This window comes from Macaca thibetana, chromosome 4 (genome assembly GCF_024542745.1).
Source record: "Macaca thibetana thibetana isolate TM-01 chromosome 4, ASM2454274v1, whole genome shotgun sequence".
NCBI lineage: Eukaryota > Metazoa > Chordata > Mammalia > Primates > Cercopithecidae > Macaca > Macaca thibetana.
The window spans coordinates 137,622,936-137,646,964 of NC_065581.1; the positions used below are offsets into that span (position 1 = coordinate 137,622,936).

The 24,029-nt window shown below is 36.0% G+C and overlaps 1 protein-coding gene and 1 long non-coding RNA gene across 4 annotated transcripts in view; both read left to right on the plus strand.

Annotated features, from left to right (window-relative positions):
- Positions 1–12,771, plus strand: part of THEMIS (thymocyte selection associated) — a 235,876-nt gene extending 223,105 nt beyond the window's left edge. For 2 of the 3 annotated variants that reach the window (XM_050788315.1, XM_050788312.1), the window contains one exon: positions 4,792–12,771. In XM_050788315.1, the coding sequence (XP_050644272.1) occupies positions 4,792–4,823 (32 nt within the window). In that variant the 3' untranslated portion in view covers positions 4,824–12,771. The remainder of the gene's footprint in view (positions 1–4,791) is intronic. The other variant, XR_007725113.1, reaches the window with a different exon arrangement.
- Positions 12,772–14,645: 1,874 nt separating this feature from the next.
- LOC126953034 (uncharacterized) overlaps positions 14,646–24,029 on the plus strand; it is a 58,532-nt gene continuing 49,148 nt past the window's right edge. The window contains exon 1 of the long non-coding RNA XR_007725114.1: positions 14,646–15,153. This is a non-coding gene — a long non-coding RNA (uncharacterized LOC126953034). The remainder of the gene's footprint in view (positions 15,154–24,029) is intronic.

Genomic DNA, 24,029 nt, shown 5'->3' on the forward strand with positions numbered 1-24,029 from the left:
TTTTTCATTTTCAAATGTTAAAGAATATTTAAAAATAATATTTTTGACATGTAAAAATTTTATAAAATTCAAATTTTAATGTCTATGAATAAAGTTTTATTGGAACACATCTACATTTATTTAAACATTGTGTATGACTGCATTAGTGCTCTATCAGCACGGTCAAGTAATGGTAACAGATATTTACTGTCTGGCCCTTTAGAGAAAAAGTATGATTCAGGTATACCACGGGGATGTATTTCAGTGTATCTCAGGTGAGTCTGCTGTAGGGGTTCTATGGATCACATTTTGAAAAATAATGCACTAGAAGAATTGTGAACAACCTTCACTTCTTCTCACTTATCACACCCACTCTACCAGAAAGCCTGGTTGGCTTTATCTTCAAACAACATCTAGAATACGCCCATTTTTTTTTTCCATGGCTAATACTACCAACCAAGTCTAAACTACCTGCTGCTATCAACCACTGTCTCTCATCCGGATTCTTGCACTTGTTTTCTAACTAGTCTATTTGCTCCTACACGTGGCCCATAGTGTCCATTCCCAACACAACAGCCAGAGTAAGTATAATAATCTTAAGTCAGATTGTGTAACTCCTCTCCTCAATGTCTTCCAGTGGCCTCTCTACTTCTCCTTTCTCACTACTCTGGATATGTTGGCCTCATAGCTGTTTCTCAAAAACCCTAGGAGAGCTCCACCCTCCAGGCTGTCGCAGACTATTTTATCTAAATGGCATAATCTTTCCCCAGAGATCCATGTGGCTTTCAGATTCGCTTCCTTTAGGTCTTTATTCAATGGTTACCTTGTTGGCGATCACCTTATTTTAAAACTATAACCCTCCTGTCTGGCACTATCTGCCTCCTTTATGCTCTCTAACATGTTTTGCAGTGTCCTTTTTATTTTGGTTATTGGTCACCTACTCCACATAAGGACACTACGAAGGCAGGGGTTTTTATCAGTTTGCTCTATCCTCAGGTTACAGGAAAGTGTCTGGCTCATAAGAGGTTCACAGTAAGTATTTCTTGAATACAGAAATGAACCCCAGACTCCTATCTTGTGTTTGACAGATTATGTGTGGATTCTATCAAACATTTTCTGTATTCAAAAACAGTTGCCAGGAGTACAAATAGAAGACTTATCTCTGAAACAAGATGCAATACTCAATCACTTCAAATGAGAGGGGAAATAAAGCAGCTATTAACTTGTATTGTTTGTTCAGTCTCAGCCCACAATTTGATTACAAAAGATACTAAGGAAAGGGGAGTTAATTATGGGTACAAATATGAAAACATGAATGAAAATCCAGTTGAAACTCTTCAGAAGATTCTCCAAAAAACCACAATCAAGTTGCATCCTAAAAGAGAAAGATGGTTCATGGCAGGTTTGAGTGTTCACCATCACATTGAGCAATTTCAGGGGACTGGCACTCAAAGTTCCCCAAAAGAAAAGTGAAAAGGGAATAGCTTTCCTTCAAACTAACACTTTAGGAAACATCAGGTTTATAAGAGAATGTAAATTACTTTTAAACATACTTCAGCTTGATTCCTCCAAAGTATGAGGAAATTGAAATTTTCTTTCACTTTAACCTTCTTATTCCAATAATTACCCATGTAATTTTATGCTTATAACTTTATTTTGTAGGTTATTCTTAAAAAGATATAATTCTGACCATTGAAGGACACTTCTTTAGCCTGTATTTTTGAGAGAGAAAAGCAAAATGAAACTCCATTCTATGTCTACTCTTCTATGAATGAAATACTTTACTTGATCTACAAGGAAACTTGTCTACATGATTCCAAGTACTTCAGTTAGTCTGATCAACTGAGTAACTGGTTCAGTGAATATTCATTTCAACATGAGAATCATCACCTCCTTATTGAACTTGTGACATTTCCAAAAGGAATGGGTGATGAATGCCAAAAAGATAAAGACTTTAAATCTCTTTGGATTTTAAAACCTAAATTATTGTCAGAAAAAAAAAAAAGTTATTGCACAATTTGAGATTTCTTGAAAGTTAGTATGCAAGAAACAATTTCTATTCAATGTGGAATCTCCTGCTCTGTCAACTAGAGCTTCCCACCAGAGCATAGATGTAATTTAGAGGACCACTGCACTGGGTAAAGATTGGGTTTAGATCAGGCAGGGTGAGCTGACCTCTAAGGTCCCTTCTAAAACTAAGATTGTTTAAATCCCAGTCTTTTATTTGAAAATAATCTAATTATTTTAATTACCTCAACTCCCATTTTTCTGCTTAACTGTGTACTATCTTAAATCTGCTTATTGACAAGGGAAAGTTAGACTAATAACTGTCAAGATGACAGATTGAACTTTCAAACTGCATGCTTTTAATAGTTTTATGTGACTCTGAGATGGCAATGGCAAGTAATATTTCTGTAGCACTTTACAGTTTACAAAGCACTTGCAAGCTCATTATTTCATTTGATATTTCCTCAATTCTCTATGATTCAGTTATTTTTTTTTATTTTTATTTTTTTTGAGACGGAGTCTCTCTCTGTCGCCCAGGCTGTAGTGCAGTGGCGCGATCTCGGCTCACTGCAAGCTCCGCCTCCCGGGTTCACGCCATTCTCCTGCCTCAGCCTCCTGAGTGGCTGGGACTACAGGCGCCCGCCACCTCGCCCAGCTAATTTTTTGTATTTTTTTTTTTTTAGTAGAGACGGGGTTTCACAGTGTTAACCAGGATGGTCTCGATCTCTTGACCTGGTGATCCACCCGCCTTGGCCTCCCAAAGTGCTGGGATTACAGGCGTGAGCCACCGCGCCTGGCTGATTCAGTTATTATAATGAAAACGTATTCACTGATAAGGAAATGGAATTCAGAGAGTCCTCAAGACACACAGCCAGTTAAGTTGTAGACGCAGGAATCAGACCTAGGTCTTCAGATTCCAGTTCTCTGTACTACAATTCATTTACTGCATTTTCCTTCATCCCATCCCCCTGCTCCCTAAGAAAAGCAGCACTGCAAGGAAGAAATATTGCTGTTATTCCTTTTTATAGATAAAGTCACAAAGATAGTAAATGATAGAAGTGGGAATTAAATCTGGGCATACTGCCTAAAAATCTTGTGTTCTTATATCTAAAATGTATATTCTACAGTGTGTGGTTTTATTACTGTTTGTCATATAAGAAAGATCTAAAAATGTAAAGGCAGCCGTTGAGGACAGTGGATCATGAGGAGAGGGAAGGAAATCTAGGAGAGCATGCAGTCCATGTTCTCTTCTGCATCAACCCACTGACCACTCCAGCTCCAGTCCCAGTTAGTACTGATGGGAATGTTGACAGACGAAAGTAAATTCAGACCATTAGGGGAATTAACATGGTATGTGGAGAAATTCCTCTTCCTTCTCCTTTGACATTACCTTTCTTCTTTCTCAATTAGTCTGTGACCTCCTCAGGAGCCACGAAACTGCATATTTTGCTTCTGTGTTTCACACACATCATGAAAATCACTAAGAGATGGTGAGATAATGTTAGTCTTTTTACATTTATTGACATATTCTATCTTTGCAACTATTCCATTTAATGGGCATTATTATCCCCCTTCTCCTTCTCCTTAAAAAAATTAGAAAATGAGACATATAAAGGTTAGGTAAATTACTTTAGGTTATACAGCTAATGTGACAGAAAAATAATTCAAAGAAGAAAAGAAGAGAGGAAGCAGGAAGAAAAAAAGAAGAAAGTGAGGGAAAGTGGGAGAGGGGAAGAAGGGAAGGAAAACAAATGGAAGGAAAAAAGGAAGGAAGGAAGAAAGAAGGAAGGAAGGAAGGAAGGAAGGAAGGAAGGAAGGAAGGAGAAAAAGAGGGAGGGAGGGAGGGAGGGAGGGAAGGAGGCAGGGAGGGAGGCAATTATAGGCTATTGAGTGCTCAGAAGGAAGACCAACAAAGACCAGAGACTTTCTCTCCAGGTCTGGGCAGCTAGCACTTAACTAACCTCTAGTACAATAGAGGCAAGGGAGGGTCACAGAGATTTCTGGTTTTCTCTTCCTCTTGACCACTTGTAGTGCTTACTTTTAGGGCTTCTTTTAATCACCCATCCATCATGCTCCATAAAGCCATAGTAAAAAGGAATCAAGTGTCTTACTGGAAAACAGGTACAGTTCCTATTCATAGCGTAGCTTGCTTTATTTGAGAGTCTGACATAATTTTGTGTTAATGCCAGGTCTGTGTATATGTTAACTAGGAACTTTAGATAGTACAACTTATGCTGGAAGCCTGTTGATTTTTTCTTCAGTTTAACAATTATTAGGCACCCTTTTCCTCCTCTGTAGTTCTTAGAACTCCACTATATTTGTATTCTATTCTGTAGGCACAGTGCCACAGCCAAAGACTGTTGAGTCTGGAAATAGACATTTTTAGACATAATCAGCTTCATCTTCTTACTAGCTGTGTGATTGCTGGGGAGGTCTCAACTTCACTGAGGTCTCAGTTTTCTACCTTACATTACCCATATGATAGAGTTGTTATAAGGATGAACTGAAAGGCAAAGAAAAGCATTTTGTCCATGGAAAAACACTTTATACATCTAAGCTATTATCTCCTACTTCACACAAGTATCTACCTTGTTTCTGAAGAGTGAAGAGCTTACTTTTTCTGTTTGTTTGTTTGTTTGTTTTGTTTTCGTTTTATTTTGTTGGCTCTTTCTGCTTTGCTTCCAACCATTTCTCAAAAACCGTACGTGCATGTGAGTGTCAACAGTATTTGAAAGCGGGCAGTTTCCTTTCTGGTTATTTTCAATACATATTTCTGATAAACGCTTCTTATTTTTTTATTTATAGAAACATTCAAGAATGAAAAACATCAAAAATAACAAGATGTGACAGAAGCCACTTAGTCAACAAACATAAATGTTGGAGGGAAAAAAGAAGCTAGCCTTCTAGCTGAAAAACAAATATTCCCCAATGGACTCCAGAAGAAACTTGACTCATCGCTGCAAAGGAGAGAACAACCTTAAAACTTTTAACAGATAAAACTTAGAGAAACCTAAGATATAAAATTTGTATAGTCTATTCTGTTGTGTCTAAATCTGTATGTATTGTTTTGTTGTTCTTTAGGACATATTTATTTAACATGCACATTTTTTTCAGGTTCTTATTTCTACTACCAACAACTAAGTAATTGAGAAATAATTTTGTATTTCAGTTTCTGAGTAAAACCAGTCTGAAATAGGATAAAAGCTCACCAAATATTTTCTTTTTTTCCCAGAATTTGTTTTGCCATTTTTTTAGTGCTATCATCATTCCTAACAAGACTAACTTACAGAAAAATAATTATATCTGATTGATTTAAAATGTCCAGGTTTCTTATCCAAATCCCTTGGAACTGGGATCCCTACCTATCAAGGGTGGAAGGGAGTTTGACTTCACATTCACAGTGTATTTACAAAATACACTTTGTAATAAATATGTTTGAATTCCAACAACCAAAGCCATTGAGAGTCATAGGAGTTTTCCATAACCTCTTCTATGACCCAACAAGTTCATGACTGAAATTTCACCGGATTTCTGAGAAGATGCCTTAGTATTTTATGTACTGTATACCACACAATTCTTTAGATGAATGTTTCTTAGGATTGTAGGAAAATTATCTAGTTAATCATAATATTTGATGTAAAGAAAAAGGCAATAAAATTGTAATGAGATATAATAAATTTGGCTGACAATAAACCAAAGTGATTCTTAATTAGTGTACATTAGAATGATGCTCTTATAGTTGCATCATCTATAAAAATTACTTTAAGAGCTCTCACATTTTGATAATTTATCTTATTATGTATTAAGTATACAGGAGCAATATTATTTTTCCTCTAACAAAATGAAGAGACAGGCTATCTGGTTAATGTTACACAGGAATTTAACAGTAACACTTAAACTTCATCCATAGATCATACTCTGTACAACATCTGTTAGCTAACATCCTATCTCATAATTATTTTATGTTACTTGGAGAAATTTGTTGATTTTGTACCAAAGTGTTTCTGAAGACAATAAATTGTGAGTCAGCTTTTGAACAAAAAAAATTACAGTTAGAGTTTTTTGAATGTTTATATTCTGATTCAGCTCACTTTACCTTACTTTTTTTCTAAGTGACAATTAATCCTGATTTCTAATGTCCTAAATATTGCTTAGTGATTTGATTGTGGTAATATCATTTCTTATCTACAATGTCTAAACTTTTATGGGATAGTTTTACTTTTATTTATTTTGCCTGTTTGTGCAGATTAGAGCAGAAACTTTTCTAAGCCCCACATTTGGTTACTGAAGGCCACAGCGAATCTTAACCTGACAACCTTGGCAAACTGCACCTTAGGTAATTTTAGACTCATATAATTTGTTATTTTTCAAGTAATAGTGAATAATTAATATTTTCATTTGGAATATGAGAATGATTAAATTTGTACTTTTGATAGGTATCATTCTTTGATTAGAAAATTAAGAGAATGCATATCTTCCTTTGGCCATAAATTATCAAGGGCTTTCTAATGGAAATCATATATAACATTTCTAAATATAAGTCCTTTCACATACTGCATTTCCAGTTGTCTTGATATTGAAAAGTGTAATAAACTTCATGCTCACTTATTGGAGATTTGGGAAGGTTGAAAATAAATTTCCTAATTTTTATTTGTATGTGTTCTCTTCTATGTTTAACTCTAGGATAACTATCTTCCTGTAACGATTAGGTTAAAATAGTCTTTAACTAGAATTGAAATAAATTGTTCACTAAGGAGGGGATTGCTTGTGCTAAAAAAAAAAAAAAAAAAAAAAAGCCAGGAGGAGAGAGATTTCCTTCCTGCCCTCTCCATCCCCTATGGACTTACAGTGCTGAGCTCAATCATAATGACCAAATTTCACAGCATGGTCAAGTTGCATAGACAGGGGCCAAGACTACGAATTGTTAATACTGGCTTCTTCCTAATTGAATCAGCCAAGCAATTTTGGAAAATGCTGTCAGAAAGGAGTGAGAAATGGAAAGAGGAAAATGTGATTGTTGAGATAGGCTAGTTCAACTCTTGCGTCCGGGATTTTAATATAAAAACTGTTTGTTTTAAGATCAGAGTCAACATGTAATGAGACTTTTAGGTGTTTATCCAATGGTTCTTGGTTCAAGTTGCCTCTAAAAGGAAAAAAATGTGTAAAACGCTGGGGGAAGTCAGAATTAGGATCTAATTATAACCCCGGTAGGCTGGAATACTAAAAATGAAATCCAATAGAATAAAAGTATTCTTTTGATTTTACCATGAAAATATTTCCACAATTGTAAAACTTCTGACTGTTTCTACTTCTACTGCTGTGGTCCAAACTCAGTCATCTCTGTTGGATTATTGCAAAAATCCTGTAACAATCCTTCCCGTTCCTGCCCTTCCTACCTATCAATCTATTCTGATTGTGAGAACCAGAATGATCTCATTAAAATATATGCTATTATTACACACCACAGTCATGTCCTACCTCATTCAGACTAAAAGCCAAAATTCCTAAAATAATCCACAAAGGTGTACCCAATCTATTCCCATTCTCTCTCTGGACTCTTCCTATTCATTTTGCTCAAGTCATACTGATCTTCCCAATTGATGTGGTTTGGCTTTGTCCCCATCTAAATCTCGTCTTGAATTGTAGTTCTCATAATCCCCACATGTCATGGGAGGAACCCGGTGGTAGGTAATTGAGTCATGGGGGCAGTTTCCCCCATGCTGTTCTCCTGATAGTGAGTGAGTTCTCATGAGATCTGATGGCTTTTATAAAGGCTTTTTCCACTTTTGCTTGGCACTTCTTGCTGCCACCATGTGAAGAAGGATGTGTTTGCTTCCCCTTCTGCCATGATTATAAATTTTCTGAGGCCTCCCCAGCCATGCTGAACTGTGAGACAATTAAACCTATTTCCTTTATAAATAACCCAGTCTTGGGTATGTCTTTATTAGCAGTGTGAGAATGGACTAATACACCATTATTTATCAACCGTGCCAGGGCTAGTCCTACCCTGAGGCCTTTGCATTTGCTGTTCTCCCTGCCTGGAACACAGTTTGCTCTCCTCTCCACAGAGGTCACTCCCTTACTTGCTTCAGGCTTTATCCACATATTATCTTCTCAGTGTGGCCTGCTCTGGCCACCCTATCTCAAACTGCAGTCTCAACTCTTATTAGTCTTTCTATCTCCTTCCCTGCCTTAATTTTCTCCATAATAGTTTATTCTATCTAACAAGTAATGTATTTTACATATCTTATTTCTTTTCTGTCTCCTTTACACTAGACTGTAAACCCCCTGAAGGCAAGATTTCTTGTTGGTTTCTGCACTACACCCAGGCACTTAGAATAGTATCTGGCATATATCTGGCACTCAGTATATGTTTGCTGAATGGACTGATTAAAGTTAGGAATGTGAAAACTCGGGCCAGACTGCCCAGGTCTGAATACTGATTCCCTGTTTACTGGGTTGCCTTGGGTAGGTGTGTGAGCCTCCTTCTGCTTCAAATTCCTACATATATATAAAATAGGACTAAAATAGAATCTACATTGTAGAGTTGTTGTGATAATTTGATGAATGAATATATGTAAAGTGCTTAGAGCTTTGTCTGGCAAAAAGTAAGTCCTCAATACATTTATCTGTTATTATTTTATAATATGTATATGTTCTAAATTATATATAAAATGTTAGATCAAGGAATTTTAGTTTTGGAGTTTTGCATCTTTTCTTCTTTGTGTTTTCTTCCTTTCCCACTTCCACTCTTATGTACCATGACCAATACCTATCTAGTCCTTATTATCTTAGCTCAGGTTCCCTAGAAGCACAGGTTAAGGGGGAAGATACTCGTTCAGTGGTTTATTGGAGTGTTTTTAGGAGAAATCTGTATGGAAGTGGAAGAAGCAGAACCAGGATAGGAGAATGATCTAGATAAATACATGGTTTCATAAGAACTCCAACCTAATCTTTCCAGCCTGATCCTAAGGGTACCCCAGAGCATGGATTATACTACTGTGCTGATCCCTCGGCTGAAACTTCAAAAATTTGTTCCAATCCAAGAGGCCAGCAGTTTCCAAATTCTGTACCATACTACAGGACAAATGAGTCCCAAAGGTATATCCCACCGTTGCGTCTCCCTTGTGACAAATTGTGTCACTTGATCTGAGATGATATTACACAGGGTATCATGTTGGGAGAACAGAAATCCTGTGACCCCTCTGTGGCAGTGCTGGCTGAGGCACTGTGGAAAGGAAAAGTAAACTGATACCTGGAGTGTGTTTTGATTTCAGTTATGAGAAAGCATAGATTCTTCTTGGGTGAAAGAGATTCAATGTAATAAAATTCTTACCAACTGACTAGGTTGTCTCTTCAAAGGATGGTAACTTATCAGGGAGAGGGACAAACACCATTGGTATTTGTGGAAGGCAAGTTGAAACTTCAACAGTAACAGTAACTAGGTCAGCCTTTGTGAGAAACAGTTCATGCTGTTGGCCCAGGACTTACAGTAATATGTGCCATCATGGTTACTCCACTCATGAATCCATTGTGCAAGTACCAGGGTGACTAAGGACAGAGGCTAGTTGATATTTACTGATTGAGTTAACCTATCTAATTGATTTTATAGTACAGATGCTCTCTGTTGAACACTAATTTGCTATACAAAATTTTCACACCTTTTCCCAATTTTCATAGTCATCCTCTTCTTCAGATATTTTTATCCGCCATATTTAGCTCTATCTGTATCCAAGTATTGAACTAATCAGCTAAGCCATTTGCTATTAAAGCCACTTCCCAAGGAGTTTATGTTTATCCTGATTGCAGGCCGTTTTCTGTTGACACACAATGTGGACAACCAGATGCATGCAACTCTGTCCACTGGGAGGATTTCACTTCACCATTGTCTTTCAGACTCACTCCTAAGTAGGGCTCTAGTGCAACAGTAATCCATTTGGGCCTCTGCTAATACACCAAGTTGACCCATCCATGAACGAATCCACTTCATTTTATTAGTTGTTTACAGAGAACCGCACCCTGAGCTCTGGAAGTGTAAGCTGAATAAAAAGTGCAGGTACAACAATGTGGGTGAGTGATTTGAGGGTCTCATCAGTCACTCATTGGCACGTCTCATTTGTATCATCTGGACCTGCTTCACCCCAGTCCTGTATGTGCTGCTTCTGTCTTGCAAAGTGCTGCTGCTGGGTTTACTTAATCTTATGAATTCCTGTGTCTTATAGCAACCAGCCCAAGAGGGCAGTTTCAGTCATATGATTATACAATGTTCTATTCTCATGTATCAGTCTCCTATTTGGTAAAGTAGCATGGTGACAGCTGCTTTTCAAATGTTGTATAGGTCTGTGATAAAATGTCATGGCCGTGTTCCAAGGATTGCACAGTAATTCTCCTATTAGAGCTTGCCAGCGATTTTATACACTATATCTATTAGATACTCATCAGCTATATATCTAGATACCCACAGTACCACAGATCTTTCAAGTAATATGGCAGAGATGCAAGTCTGCTGTAACCACAGACTTGACCTGCTGTATCACCCCTCCTTCCTCTGGGCCACATACACAACTGTCAGTCATTTGCATCATCTCATACATGATTCAGAGCAGCATACTCAAGTGTGGTATGTACTGCCTATCCAACCCCCAAAGACTTACTAAATGCTTTCTTAGTGGAAAGAGGTGTAAAGGACTTGCTATGGTCTAAATGTTGGTGTCTTCCAAAATTCATATGTTGGAAACCAATACCCAGTGTGATAATATTAAAAGATGGGTCTTTTAAGAAGTAATTATGTCATGATGGCTCTATTCTCAGGAATGGGACTGGTTCTCTTACGAAAGAAGCTGAAGGGAGTGTCCTTGCTCCCCTCTGCCATGTAAGGATGCAGCAAGAGGTGCCATCTTTGAAACAAAGCAAGTCCTCACCAGACCTCAAATCTTCTGGTACCTTGATCTTAGACTTCTTAGCCTCCAGAATGGTGAGCAATAAATTTCTATTCTTTATAAATTACCCAGTCTAAGGTATTTTGTTATAGCAGCCCAGAACAAATAAAGATAGTGCCAGAACCTGTTCTTTGTCTGATGAGATATCCTAGCTTCCTTAGCTCAAGGGAATCCTAAAATTTTTATCCATATGGCAGCATCTTGAATTTTTGCAAGATTTAGTTTATTCTGTTGTTAATGGGCCAAGGTGTTACTAAAGAATGGGAGCTAGATACATACCCTTTTAGGTGGCTAGCAAGGTACTTAAGCTATGGGTCCCTAGTCCCTGTGGCTTGTGTTTGCTGATGTGACCCTCATTCAACATATTCTTGTCATTTCTTGAGAACAGTGCAATGGTTGGGCACATCGGAAGCTGCAGCTTAGTGTCCGAGCCCTCCAGGATTTTCTTGCCCCACATAGTACTTGCTATCTGCTTCATACCCTTTATTAAAGCTAAGTAAACTTAGTGCTTGGTGTACTTATTGTTTCTTGTATCTTTGAGTGACAATATGAAATTAAAACTCATTCTAATGGTCTTGGTTTTGCAAGATTACAAAATAAAAATAAAATACTAGAAATAATAAATATGGTTTGGCTGTGCCCCTACCCAAATCTCATTTTGAATTCCCATGTGTTGTGTGAGGGAGATTTGTCCCTACCCAAATCTCATCTTGAATTCCCATGTGTTGTGTGTGTTGAATCATGGGGGCAGGTCTTTCCCGTGCTGTTCTCATGAGAGTGAATAAGTCTCACAATATCCGATGGTTTTAAAAAGTGGAATTCCCTTGCGCAAACTCTCTTCTCTTCTCTGCCACCATGTGAGATGTGCCTTTCTCCTTCTGCCATGATTGTGAAGTCTCCCCTGCCACATAGAACTGTAAATCCAATAAACCACTTTCTTTTGTAAATTGTCCAGTCTTGGGTATGTCTTTATCAGCAGTGTGAAAATGGACAAATACAACGATGATTATGACAGCTAAAAAAAGAAAAAAAAATGCAGGTTAGGCACAACAGAAGAGAAAGTTGCTGAGATGGTAGACTTTAATTAATTACCCAGAATGCAGCAAGGAAAGACAGGACAGTGAAAAAGAGGTGTTAAAAAACACTGAGAAGAGTTTAAGAAGGCAGAATATTTACTTAATTAGAGTGAGAGCACAAGAAATTCAGAGAGTGATGCAAGGCAGAAGTGAAGTAATATTCAAAGAGATGATGTCTGAGAACTTTCCAGGAATAATAAATAATACAAAACTTCAGATTTAGGAAATACAGCAGCGTATTTCAAGAAGAATAAAGAAGTAATTTCCTTACAACTCATAGTGAAATTTCAGAAGGAGGATATAAAATAGAACTGGGACATCAATTGGACAAACAGTTGACTTTTCCAAGCCTAGTACAACAGTTGGAAGATGGGATGCCAAGGGAAAAAACTCTCCAGTGAGAACTGTTAACCCAGTTAAAATATTTTCAAAAATAAGAATAACATATTTCTTACAGATAAACAAAAACAGGGGGCTTACAGTCAATTGAATTCTTGGTAAAAGGATATCTAAAGAGTATACTCTAAGAAAAAAAATAAGTCCAGAAAAAAAAATCTGAGAATCAATAATGAGTAGGATATTAAAAAATAATTACAGACTGGAAGATATTTGTAATATATATGTCCAATAAAAAAATGGTATCCAGAATGTATAAAAGCCTCCTTCAAATCATTAAGTAAAATGCAGACAAGCTAATTTTAAGAAAGGGTAAAGAACTTAAGCAGGTACTTCATAAAAGAGGATATTCAAAAGGATAATGAACATAAAAATCTGCTCAAAATCACAGCAATCTTTAGGCAAATGCAAATTAAAACTACAACAAGATATATCATTATAAGCCTACCAGATGGCTAAAAGTTTTTTCAAAAAATGAAAAGAACAAGTTTTGAAGAAACTGTGGAGCAGCCAGAACTCTCACATGTTACTGGTAGGAGTTTAAATTGACAGATCTATTTGGAAAACTGTTTGGCACTGACTCCTAAAGCTAAACATACACCTACCCTATGACCCAGAATTCCTATTTGTGTAAATCCAACAAAACTAAATGTAAACTAATTTAGCTACCAATAAGACATGTACAATGATGTTCCTAATGACTTTATTCAAAGTAGTTTCAAACTGGAAACAACCCGTGCCCAGGAGTAGTAGAATAGGCAAACACATTGTAGGGTAACCATGCAATGGAAACTGATGTAGCAATGAAAAAAGATAAACTATACAAAAATGCAACAGCATGGATGTTTTTACAAACCAGAATCATCAAAATTAGACACAAAATAGTATTTAATGTATGAATCATCAAAATTAGACACAAAATAGTATTTACCACAGGAATCATCAAAATTAGACACAAAGTAGTTTTTACTGTATGATTCTGTTTATATAAATATTAAGAAAAGGCAACAGTGCTTTATAGTAATAGAAAGAAGTATGATGTTTGCATTTGGTTTGGTTATGACTGGCTGGAGAGGCACACAAGAGGTCTCCGGAGGGCTGAGAATGTTCCATATATTAATCTGTGTTATGGTTACATTGAAATATACATAGGTTTAAATTAATGAAGGTTTGCACTGTAGAATTACGCACTTCACTGCCTATGTGTAATAAGGCAACAGAATGGTAAGCACAAGTTTCAGAACAGTACTTACCCCTGGGGTAAAGGTTGAGGAGAGATTAGGGATTAGAGCCTAAGGGACTTAAAGTGTATTCACAGTGTTATATTTCTTATTGTATATGTAGTATATGTTTTGTACATATAAATATTTTATATATACAAAAACAAATGGAGGAAAAAATGAAATAAGGGAAACATTACTATTTGATCTGGCCGACAAAGAATGCAGATATTCAGCAAACTTCCCATAAAATACATATTAGAATCCCCTGTGTGCAGTTTATTTCATCAAATGTAATGTTGTTAGGCACATACTTTAGCTCTACTATCTTGCTAGAATGCATTTTTCCATTGGGATGATCTCATAAATATTTTCTTATATTTATCTCACATGCTAATAAAAGATAAGAGGTACATTTTCTTCAGCATGTTCCTTGAAATGTCCCAAATCATTTTGTTAAAAATAAATGCTTTCTACATTGTATGTCAATTTCTTATCTTCTGTAGTATTCAAAGTAAAATCTGAACTCTTTAGTCCGTGTTATCAAGTACTTGAAGTACTTAATATATATGATATTTGTACTTTTTTAGACATAACCCTGACATTTAATTTTTTCTTTTTTGCTTTTGTGCATTCTGAGGAAACCTCAGGCTGGGCTGAATATTTCCAATTCATGGAAAGATACACGAAGTGTTCTTATTTCTAAGTTAGAGATTAGTAGTGAAATACTAGCAAAAATATTTATTTATAGTGCTCATAGGCTAGTTAGACTAAATAGCACACTATTAGAGGAAGCCTACTCTAATGTTTTCCTTCTCCCATTACATGAAAATAATTAACTTTGTCTAAATAATTCTCATTTAGAATAGGTTTTCATTTTTATTATGATTGAAACTTGAGTCATAAACATGTATGTAAATATTAAATACAAGTTCTTCATCAGAAATGTGATTTGCAAATATTTTTACTTGATCTGTGTTTTATCTTTTCATTTTCTTAAAATAGTCTGTTAAAACACAGTTCTTAATTTTAATGAGGTTTGATTTATAATTTTATTTTATGGATCATGTTTGTGTGTCATATTTAAAAAAATATTTGCCTAACACAAGTCATGAAGAGTTTCTACTGTATATTCTTCTAGAATTTTTAGATTTTACATTTAGGTATGTGATCTGTTTGAGTTAATATTTATATATGATATGAGGAGGGATGATTGTAAAGATGCTTTTTTTCTTCTTCTTTCCTGCCTTTATTTCTTCCTTCCTTTTTTCCCCAAATAGATACTTTAGTTTTCCACCACTATTTGTTAAACAGACTTCTTTTTTCTATTGAATGGCTTTTGCAAGTTGTTTGAAATCCAATTAATCATGTACTTTTCAGTCTATTTCTGCTATCTCTGTTCTATCAATGTCTTTTCTAGCCATGTGGACTAATTCTTGCAACTTTTTAGACTTTTTAGACTTAAGAAGAGTGAAGAGAGTAGGGAATGTTTAGTGGAAGGACATATCCTGTGAAATTCAGGAGCCACATCATCTAGTAAGTACAATGTACTTTTCCCCCTAGCTTTTAATTATTTACTTTTTTCAAAGATGTTCAATGAAGTGTTTTGAAATATTACATCTGAGATGTCACTTAATTAAATAATGTATGGAAGAAGAGTGACCCACACTTGGTGAGAAGTTATACAAACATAGCAACCACACACAGCCAAAAAAGGTGGTTATGACACTACAAAATGTGACCAGTAAAAGATCTGAAGTAGTAGACAGATTTACTATGATGAGAAATAAATTAGATAAATTTGTGGATCACACAGGCACTTTTTAGGACAACCCCTCCTCCCAAAGACTTGGGGAGAGAGACCTTGAAAGAGACTAGATTTCCTATTGATCCTGTGAGATAAGAAGTCTAACTCTTTTTATTGGATTATAATAAGGAAGGAATATCCTAGAAATATGAAGAGAGTGGAGATACTAGGTTTGTACCAAACTTTGGCCTTTTTTTTTTTTTTAAGTATCATCTGCAAAACTTAAGGTTGTGGAATTTTTAGACTCTAAAATTATCTCCTTAAATTTTAATTAATTATCCAGATAAAAGTGAAAAATTAACAGTATAGCAACTAGTCATAATACTTTTAAAATTATCTGGCGTGATATTTTAAGCCATATAATTTAGGAACTCACAAAATGAAGAAATAAATTTCCAAATTAATAACTTAGTAGAAAAATTTCTTTCTATTTTCTGGGCCTAGGTAGGGAGTTTTACCCGTTAGGAATTTTGTTGTATCTTTTGAGTCAATATGTAGTATGTAGCTTCTGGGAAATATGTCAGACCATACCCACAACAGGAGAATAGGCCCTGTATGATTGTTTCATCTGAGTGAATGTGCTGTTGCTTGTTCATAGTCAATTGAATTAAGGACGGACATTATAATAGGAGGGGAAAACTCCTATTTTTTTTCAGCCAGAAAGAGTAACCTTCCTTATAGACTTGGGTAATATACTAAAATTTTAATATGGCCTCTGAAACAATGGATATTAAGAAAAGAGGGAATATTCTCCTATTGTCCTTACATTCTTCCTAAAAGACAGCAAACCTGGCCTTGACCTCACAGCTGTATGGACCAACATTCTTATCTTGTCCAAATGTAGTTCAAAGATTATATGAACTAATGTTACAAAAGTCTGGTGAGTCAGGTGGTGTACTCTATTTTCCATATCAATATTAAAAGTTTTAAAAACATAAACATTGTTAAAAAATCACCTGAACATTATTTTAAAAGATTTTGCCTATTCACAGCAGGTTGTCAAAGACTATCATTAAAAATTTCATAAGATCAAGTTATCAATAACAACCATAAATGATTCAATTAAGTTGAATGGCTATTTTTAAATTTTCTCAGAAATTTATAATTATCTCACAAAATCTCTGTCATTACTGATTATGAAAGCCAAATCATTAATTGGCAAGTTGTATAGAGCAACATTAATTTAAATTGTAAAAGGTCAGATAATAGCATTCCACCAAACATACATAAGCCCAGGATACTAAACATGGAAGACTAACTTGATTTTGACAAAGTTAGTTTTAAATCTATTGTTTCTTGATAACTTATAAAATAAACAAATAAAATATATAGTAGAATGAATATTGATAATTTTTAAGGAGAAACATTAATACAGGGAAGGGGTTCTAGAAATGGCAGTGCTAATCAGATATGCAGTAAAAGCCTCAAGGAGAAGGAAATTTCAGTAAAATCCTGAGGAACTGATCACACTGGTCATATGAACATCTGGAGAGACAGCACCAAGACATTGAGATTAACAAGTGCAAAAGACTTGAGGTCAAAACATACATGACATGTTCAGTGTAACCAAGGGGTTCTTGAATTGGAGAATAGCTAGGGAAAGAAGTAAGAAAAGTAAGAAAACCAGAAAATATAGAGCCTTGGAGGTAACATTAAGGAATTTAGCTTTTCATTGAATGAGATGGGAGTCACTGGAGGGTTTTGAGAAAGTGATGATTTCTTATTTTCCTAGAACTGTTATGCCTATTGTTTGAGGGTACAATATATGTGAGGAAGAGCAGAAGCAGTATTATCAGTAGGTGGGCTAATGCAACAGTCCTCCAGAGATGACAGTTGCTGGAATCCAGGTGGTAAGAATGAGAATCAAATTTTGTACGTAGTTTGGAAAGGTAGAGCTATTAGAATTTGTGGAAAGCATGGATATAGTTGTGGGAAATAGAGAGGAGTCAAGGATGACCTGAAGAATTTTGGCCCCTTCAAATGGAGTTACCATTGACTATAATAAGGAATAGTGCAGAAAGTGCTGATTTGGGAATGATCCTCGGAGGCTCAGTTTTGGACACATTAATTTTTGTACCCCTTTTAGCCCTCACACAATTGCATATATGAGTCGGGAGAGAGTTCCAGGCTGTAGACATCAATTTAATAGTAGTATACATATACATATACATGTACATGTGTGTGTGTGTTATCATATATTTTGATTTGAATTGTGCCTCCCCAAAAATCATACATTGAAGCCTTCACACACAGTGCCTCAGAATGTGACTGTATTTGGGATAGACGTAATTAAGGTAAAAAGGGTCAGATGGGCCAATCCAATAGATTGGAGTCTTTATAAGAAGAGGAAATTTGGACATTAGACATACACATGCACAGAGGAAAGACTATGTAAAGACAGAGAGAAAGCTATCTACAGTCTATGGAGGGCAGCCTTAAAAATAAAAAATAAAAACCAGAACAAAACAAAACAAATCACAAAACTTTGCTGACACTGTGATCTCAGACTCCTTGCCTCCAGAACTCTGAGAAAATAAATTTCTATTATTTAACCCTCCAGTAAATGGTATTTATTTTTTGTTATGATAGCCCTAGCAATCTAATACAGATTTGGATACTGGGAGTGGGATACCAACTGTAAAAATAACTATAAATGTGGAAGTGGCTTTGGAAATAGGTAACGAATAGAGGCTGGAAGACTGATGAGGCCACGTTTGAAAAAGTTTAGCTTGCCTTGAAGAAACTGTTGGTGGAAATATAGACATTAAAAGTGCTACTGTGGGGCCGGGTGCAGTGGCTCACGCCTGTAATCCCAGCACTTTAAGAGGCCGAGGTGGGTGGTTCTCTTGAGGTCAAGAGTTCAAGACCAGCCTGACCAACAAGGCAAAATCCCGTCTCTACTAAAAATACAAAAATTAGCTGGGCATAGTGGTGCATGCCTGTAATCCCAGCTACTCGGGAGTTTGAGGCAGGAGAATTTGCAGTGGTCGAAGTCACAGTGAGCCGAGATCACACCACTGTACCCCAGCCTGGGCAACACAGCAAGACTCTGTCTCAAAAACAAACAAACAAACAAACAAACAAACAAAAAACAAAAGACAAAAAACACAAAATTTAAAAAGTGCTACTGTGAAACCTTAGATGGAAATGAGAAATATGTTTTGGACACTGGAGCAAAGGCAATACCTATTATAGAGTGGCAAAGAACATGACTGAATTGTGCTCTAGTGTTTTATGGAAGGTACAACATGTAAGTGATTATTAACCCAGGGATTTAGCTGAGGTGATTTCTAAGCAAACTTTTGAAAGTGTGGCCAGGTTTCTTTTTGATGCTTATAGTAAAATACAAGAGAAGAGAGATATATCAAAGGATCATTAAGAATAAAGGAGTCAGAACTTGAGATTTAGAAAATTATCAGTTTATTCATATGGCCAAAAAATGAGAAAACTCGTTCTGAACAGAAGACAAGGGTGTGACTGGTCATTCATTTCATAAAGAAATTATGAATGTGACTCATGGATTGAATCAATGATCTCAGCAGAAGCCAAGAATACAGATGTGATCATCCAGAAAAGATGTGGAGGGCGCTCTTGTCTGATGGCTTGGATCCCTATGAAGTCAACAAAGTTATTTTTGAGAATTTTATATCAGCAGAAAAACTGCCAGCTTGGAATAAAAGGGACAGTGATGGGAGAGAATGAAGGAAAGCCATCAGAATTCTAAAATTCCATAGGATGAACCAGTTGGGGTATCAAGCTAAAAATCTGTGTTATTTTTCAAGAAAAGAGAAAAATGACTCCAAAAGTGGTATTGCCACTATTATTATGGGCTCAGAGTCTCAGGTCTGGGTGGCAGGGAGGTCTCTTCCCCAGTTTCAGAGGGTGGGGCCACCTCCTTGGTTTCAGCAGGCTGGGCTGCCATTATCCAGGGCCAAGGGAGCAAAACAGCCCACCCCAGTGGTCCTGGAACGCAGGGTCACCTCCCCAGTGGGTCCTGAAGACAAAGAATTGAGACAAAAGGGATTATTCTTGAGCCTTAAAATATACTGGAATTTGCCCTGGTAGGTTTTAGACCTGGGACCTCTGACCCCTTTCTTCTTTCTGATGCATCCCTTTTGGAAATGGGATGTTTATTGTATGTCAGCCCTACCATTGCATTTAGTAAGTTGATAACTTTTGCAGTTCTATAGTTTCATGCTGGAGAGGAATTTTGCCTGAGGATAATCACACCTTGAGTCTCACTATGCCTGATTTAGATGATCTTTAGATGAATTTTAGACTTGGATTCGATACTGGAATGGGTTAAATATTTTGAGCTATTGGGAAAGAACTCATATTTTGCATGTGAAGAGGACATGAAAGTTGGAGGGTTTTGTGTTGAATTGTGGCCATCCAAAATCAACAGGTTAAAGTGCTAAACTCCAGTACTTTAGAATGTGACTGTATTTGGAGAAACGTCCAGTACTTTAGAATGTGACTGTATTTGGAGAAACGTTCTTTAAAGAGGTAGTTAAAGTGAGGTTATATGGAGGGCTGCAATCCAATACGATTAGTGTCCTTATAAGAAGAGGAAATTTGGTCATGGGAATATGTGCACACAGAGGAAAATCCATGCGAAGACAGAGGGAGAAGATGGTCATCCACGAAGCAAAAAGAAAGGCCTCAAAGAAACCATCTCTGCCAACACCTTGATTTCAACTTCTTGTCTCCAGAACTGTGAGAAAATAAATTTCTGTTGTTTAAGCCATTCAGTATGTGTACTTTGTTATGGCAGCACTAATAAATTAATACAAAGTATACGTACATACGGTATTGAAATAAATACACACACGTATGTATGTGTGTACAGATAGTCCTTGCCTTGCACAGCTCCAATATGTACAGATTTCAATTACCATGGTTTAGTTAAATAATACCAAATAATAATAATTCCCCAACAACACAGTTCAAATTTTAGTTTTCACAGTATATTAACTGAGTAACGGAGTAAAGTACAAATGTTGCTGCTGGCTCTTCAGACCGCAAATCCTTGTGTAAATAACATGGATACATTGTGACCAGTGGCCAATGATGTCACTTCTTTTAAAGTTTGTTACTGATTGTTCACTGCACATCTGTAATTCAGTTCCCACAGAGAGCAAAGCATTTTGTTGTGTTGCTTCCTGGTCTCCTACTGATAAACCCGCCTGACATTTTATAAAAGTGAATAATCCAAAGAGGGAATCAAAGAAGTCAACATACATAAAAGTGCAGCAAAAAAAAAAAAAAAAAAAAAAAAAAAAAAAAAAAAGTTATAACACCAGCAGTGAAATGTGAATCAAACATGAATGGAGTTATGGGAAAATAGCTGCCATTGAGAGACTCTAATTACACAGCCCAAGGAACTTAGTGAAGGTCCCACTTAATGACATGCACAAGGAAAGTGATTCTGACAAAAAGGACAAAGATGTTAAAGAGCAGGTGGTAACAGCACAAATACCTCACTTGAAAGAAACTCTCTAAGATACTTCACATCATTGGAAGATACAATGTTGGCAGCTGCTACCAACTTAGAAAGGAGTATGACAATTCTTCCTCTGTATTGTAAGATACATGATGTAGATATGCAGATATATCGGCATACATATATATGAATGATGGTTAAAATTTAAACTACATAGTCAGGTTTTAAAATATTATAGTTAAAATATAAAAGTTAATCAAATTGACATTTAAGTACCATATTTTGTCTATCATAGAAGCACAGATTTAAAGCTTTCCTAAACTGAGTGTGGGTGTGCAGAAACAAGAACTTAATGTATTTTTTGGTGAGAATATAAAGTAAAACAAAATTGTTGAGTGCAATCTGACAATATCGATTAAAAATTATTTATCTTTTAACTCAGCCATTTCATTTTCAGGAATTTACTCTAGGCTATCATCACAAATTAGGCCATGAAAAATAAACACAGATGGGCCCTGTTTTAAATAGTGCAGAATTGCAAACAACCTAATAACGATTAATATGTGGTACTATCAGACACACAAACATGAGACAGATGGATAAATGAGGGACAGTGGAGTTGCGAGTAGTATGTTCTCATTTATTAAGTGTGTGTGTGTGTGTGCGCCTATGTGTGTGTGTGTGTGTGTGTGTGTGTGTGTGAGCTTATGTATCAAAAAGTATAAAAGTGCCCTTTCTTGTTGTGGGCCTAAAGTATGGAGGTGTATATATTTTAACTTGTTGACAACAAATACACTTTCAGAAAGAACTAAGGAATAATGTTATAACTATATTAAATAGTATTGCCAAAATAGGAAATGCATAATTATTGACCATCTGAGAAGGCTTCAAGGAAAGGGAATGTGTCAGTTTAGATCAATTAGTATGCCAGACACAGTCAACAACTTCTTCTCATCTTACCTATTTGGGGAGGATGTATTATTCTATCATCATGATAAGTTACTACCCTTAATGTATTATTGCCTTTAAATATCTCTCAAATTCATCTACTTCTCTCCATCTGCTTCTTGCCTTTATGTGGACTCCTCTGTCATTGTCTTTTGTTCCACCTTAATATAGATAGTAAACGACAGAGTTTGAACATCTCCTTTGTAAACTCTGCAAGTTACATCAAAGCAGACACCATCATTCCTTCTTCTCCTCTACCACTATAGTATATATTATACACTAATGTATCTTCAGTATTGTGAATAATGGTTTGCATATGTTTTTACTGAGTTATTGGTGTTTAGGCTATTTGTATCATCTGTTTGGTATCAACAGTGCCTCATAGTAGGTGCACAATCTATGATTTTTGAATGAGTACATCTCTAATGCTATATATGTTTAATTTGTAATACCACTTCGAACTTAGATTTGTATCTTAAGCCTTATCTTTAATTGTGGAGGTTTCAAAACTTTCCAAGCATTGTGTATTTGCTCCTTTCATGTTTAGCACAGTTGTATTACCTTTGAAACCTGTTATATCTTTCCCAACTAGACCATAAGATCCATGAAAGCAATGTCCACCTGTTTAGTTCTCCAGTCCTACAAGTACCTGAGAAAATAGTTGAATAAATGTTTAAAATGAAAAGTTTTGTTCACTGACACGTAAGAGTCATGCTTGACCAGTGGAGCATCTTTCAAGATAACAGATGACACTTGTAGGGAGCCAGAGGTCACCTCCAACCCCCCTTTTAACTCTTAATGGGTTCTTCAGCTGGATGCAGAAACCAGATTGATACCAGGAAGGTTGATAAGAGAAAGGTATACAAATGTTATTAGTTTTCATGCACATGGGGCTCTTCACAAGAGAGGGAAGTCAAAAGAAGTGGCCAAAGCAAGATGCCTTGATACTTTGTAGACATAGAGTGATAAATTTGAGAAGAAATGATAGGACAAAGAAAATCTGGCTACTGTGGTAAAATTTTCTAGGGGAGTGACTAGGAAATACATAGGAAAGTGTAAAACAGGTGAAGGATGAGGATTACTTCATTAATTACGGTTATTTAGGTTCACTGTAGTCTTCAATTTCAAGTCTCTGGTGATAAGGGCTATTTTCCCACCCTGATATGGAGAAAGTACCCCTTCCCGAGGAATCTATCATTTGCTGCAGGCAGAAAGAGAAAAATCAGCTCAGCCTTTCTGAAATTATTTCTCTAATGTTTTTAGCTCAAAATAATCAATATACCAATTAGGCATATTTGAGGATGACACATTGTTCACTGCTTTACACTGAAGTTATGTGCTTTTTTTTTTCAAGACTTGCAAAACAATATCGAGACTAAAAAAATGCTGACACTCTATTAAAAACTTTTTTCCCAGATTATACATTTTGTGTATATGATGAGGTGATAAACTCTGAGAACATCAATTTTGTAGTCAGATTTGGTCAAATTCAAATTTACCGTTCTCGCTTACTTCTTGTGTGATAACAGGAGTAGGACTCCATTCCTTTATCTATAAGATGGGGGACAAAGACGCCTGCCTCTAGAATTGTCATGCAGATGAAGGATAATGATGGATGCACATGAAGCACAACCCAGTGCCTGGCACTTGAAAGGTGCATAAACATCATTGGTCTCTTTCTTCCATTTCCGCTCCTGCCTTTTCGTTTATAGTCCTTGTGTTTTCAGCATCCATATAACATACTATTAGTATGTGAAATAAATAATTTTTAGAGCATTTGAATTATGTTAGTAGAAATCACCCATTTCCTGACAGTTTTTAATCTGTATTCAACTTTTGATTATTTATTTGCAGATTGGTCATGAGAATCATAAAAACTCCTGGCTACCTTTCTTTTGCCACCAAGTAATTATTACCTATTATCATTTTTTAAACATATGTATAAACCTCACTGTCATGTGCTTTCAAGGATGCAAAACTATTGTGCTTATAACTCAATTTCAAACAGATGAATAAAATAAATAATGGTTCAAAATCCATGCCAATATTATAAGTTAAAATAGTACAGTTCTCCATAAGAGTTCCAAAATATCAACTGAACATTTAGTATTAAAATTGGTAAAATTAACTCCAGTCCCCTGAATGTGGCAAGATCACAACCCTTCTTAAGACAAATAAAGCAGCTGAACGAACACTCTCTTAGATAAGTTTTAT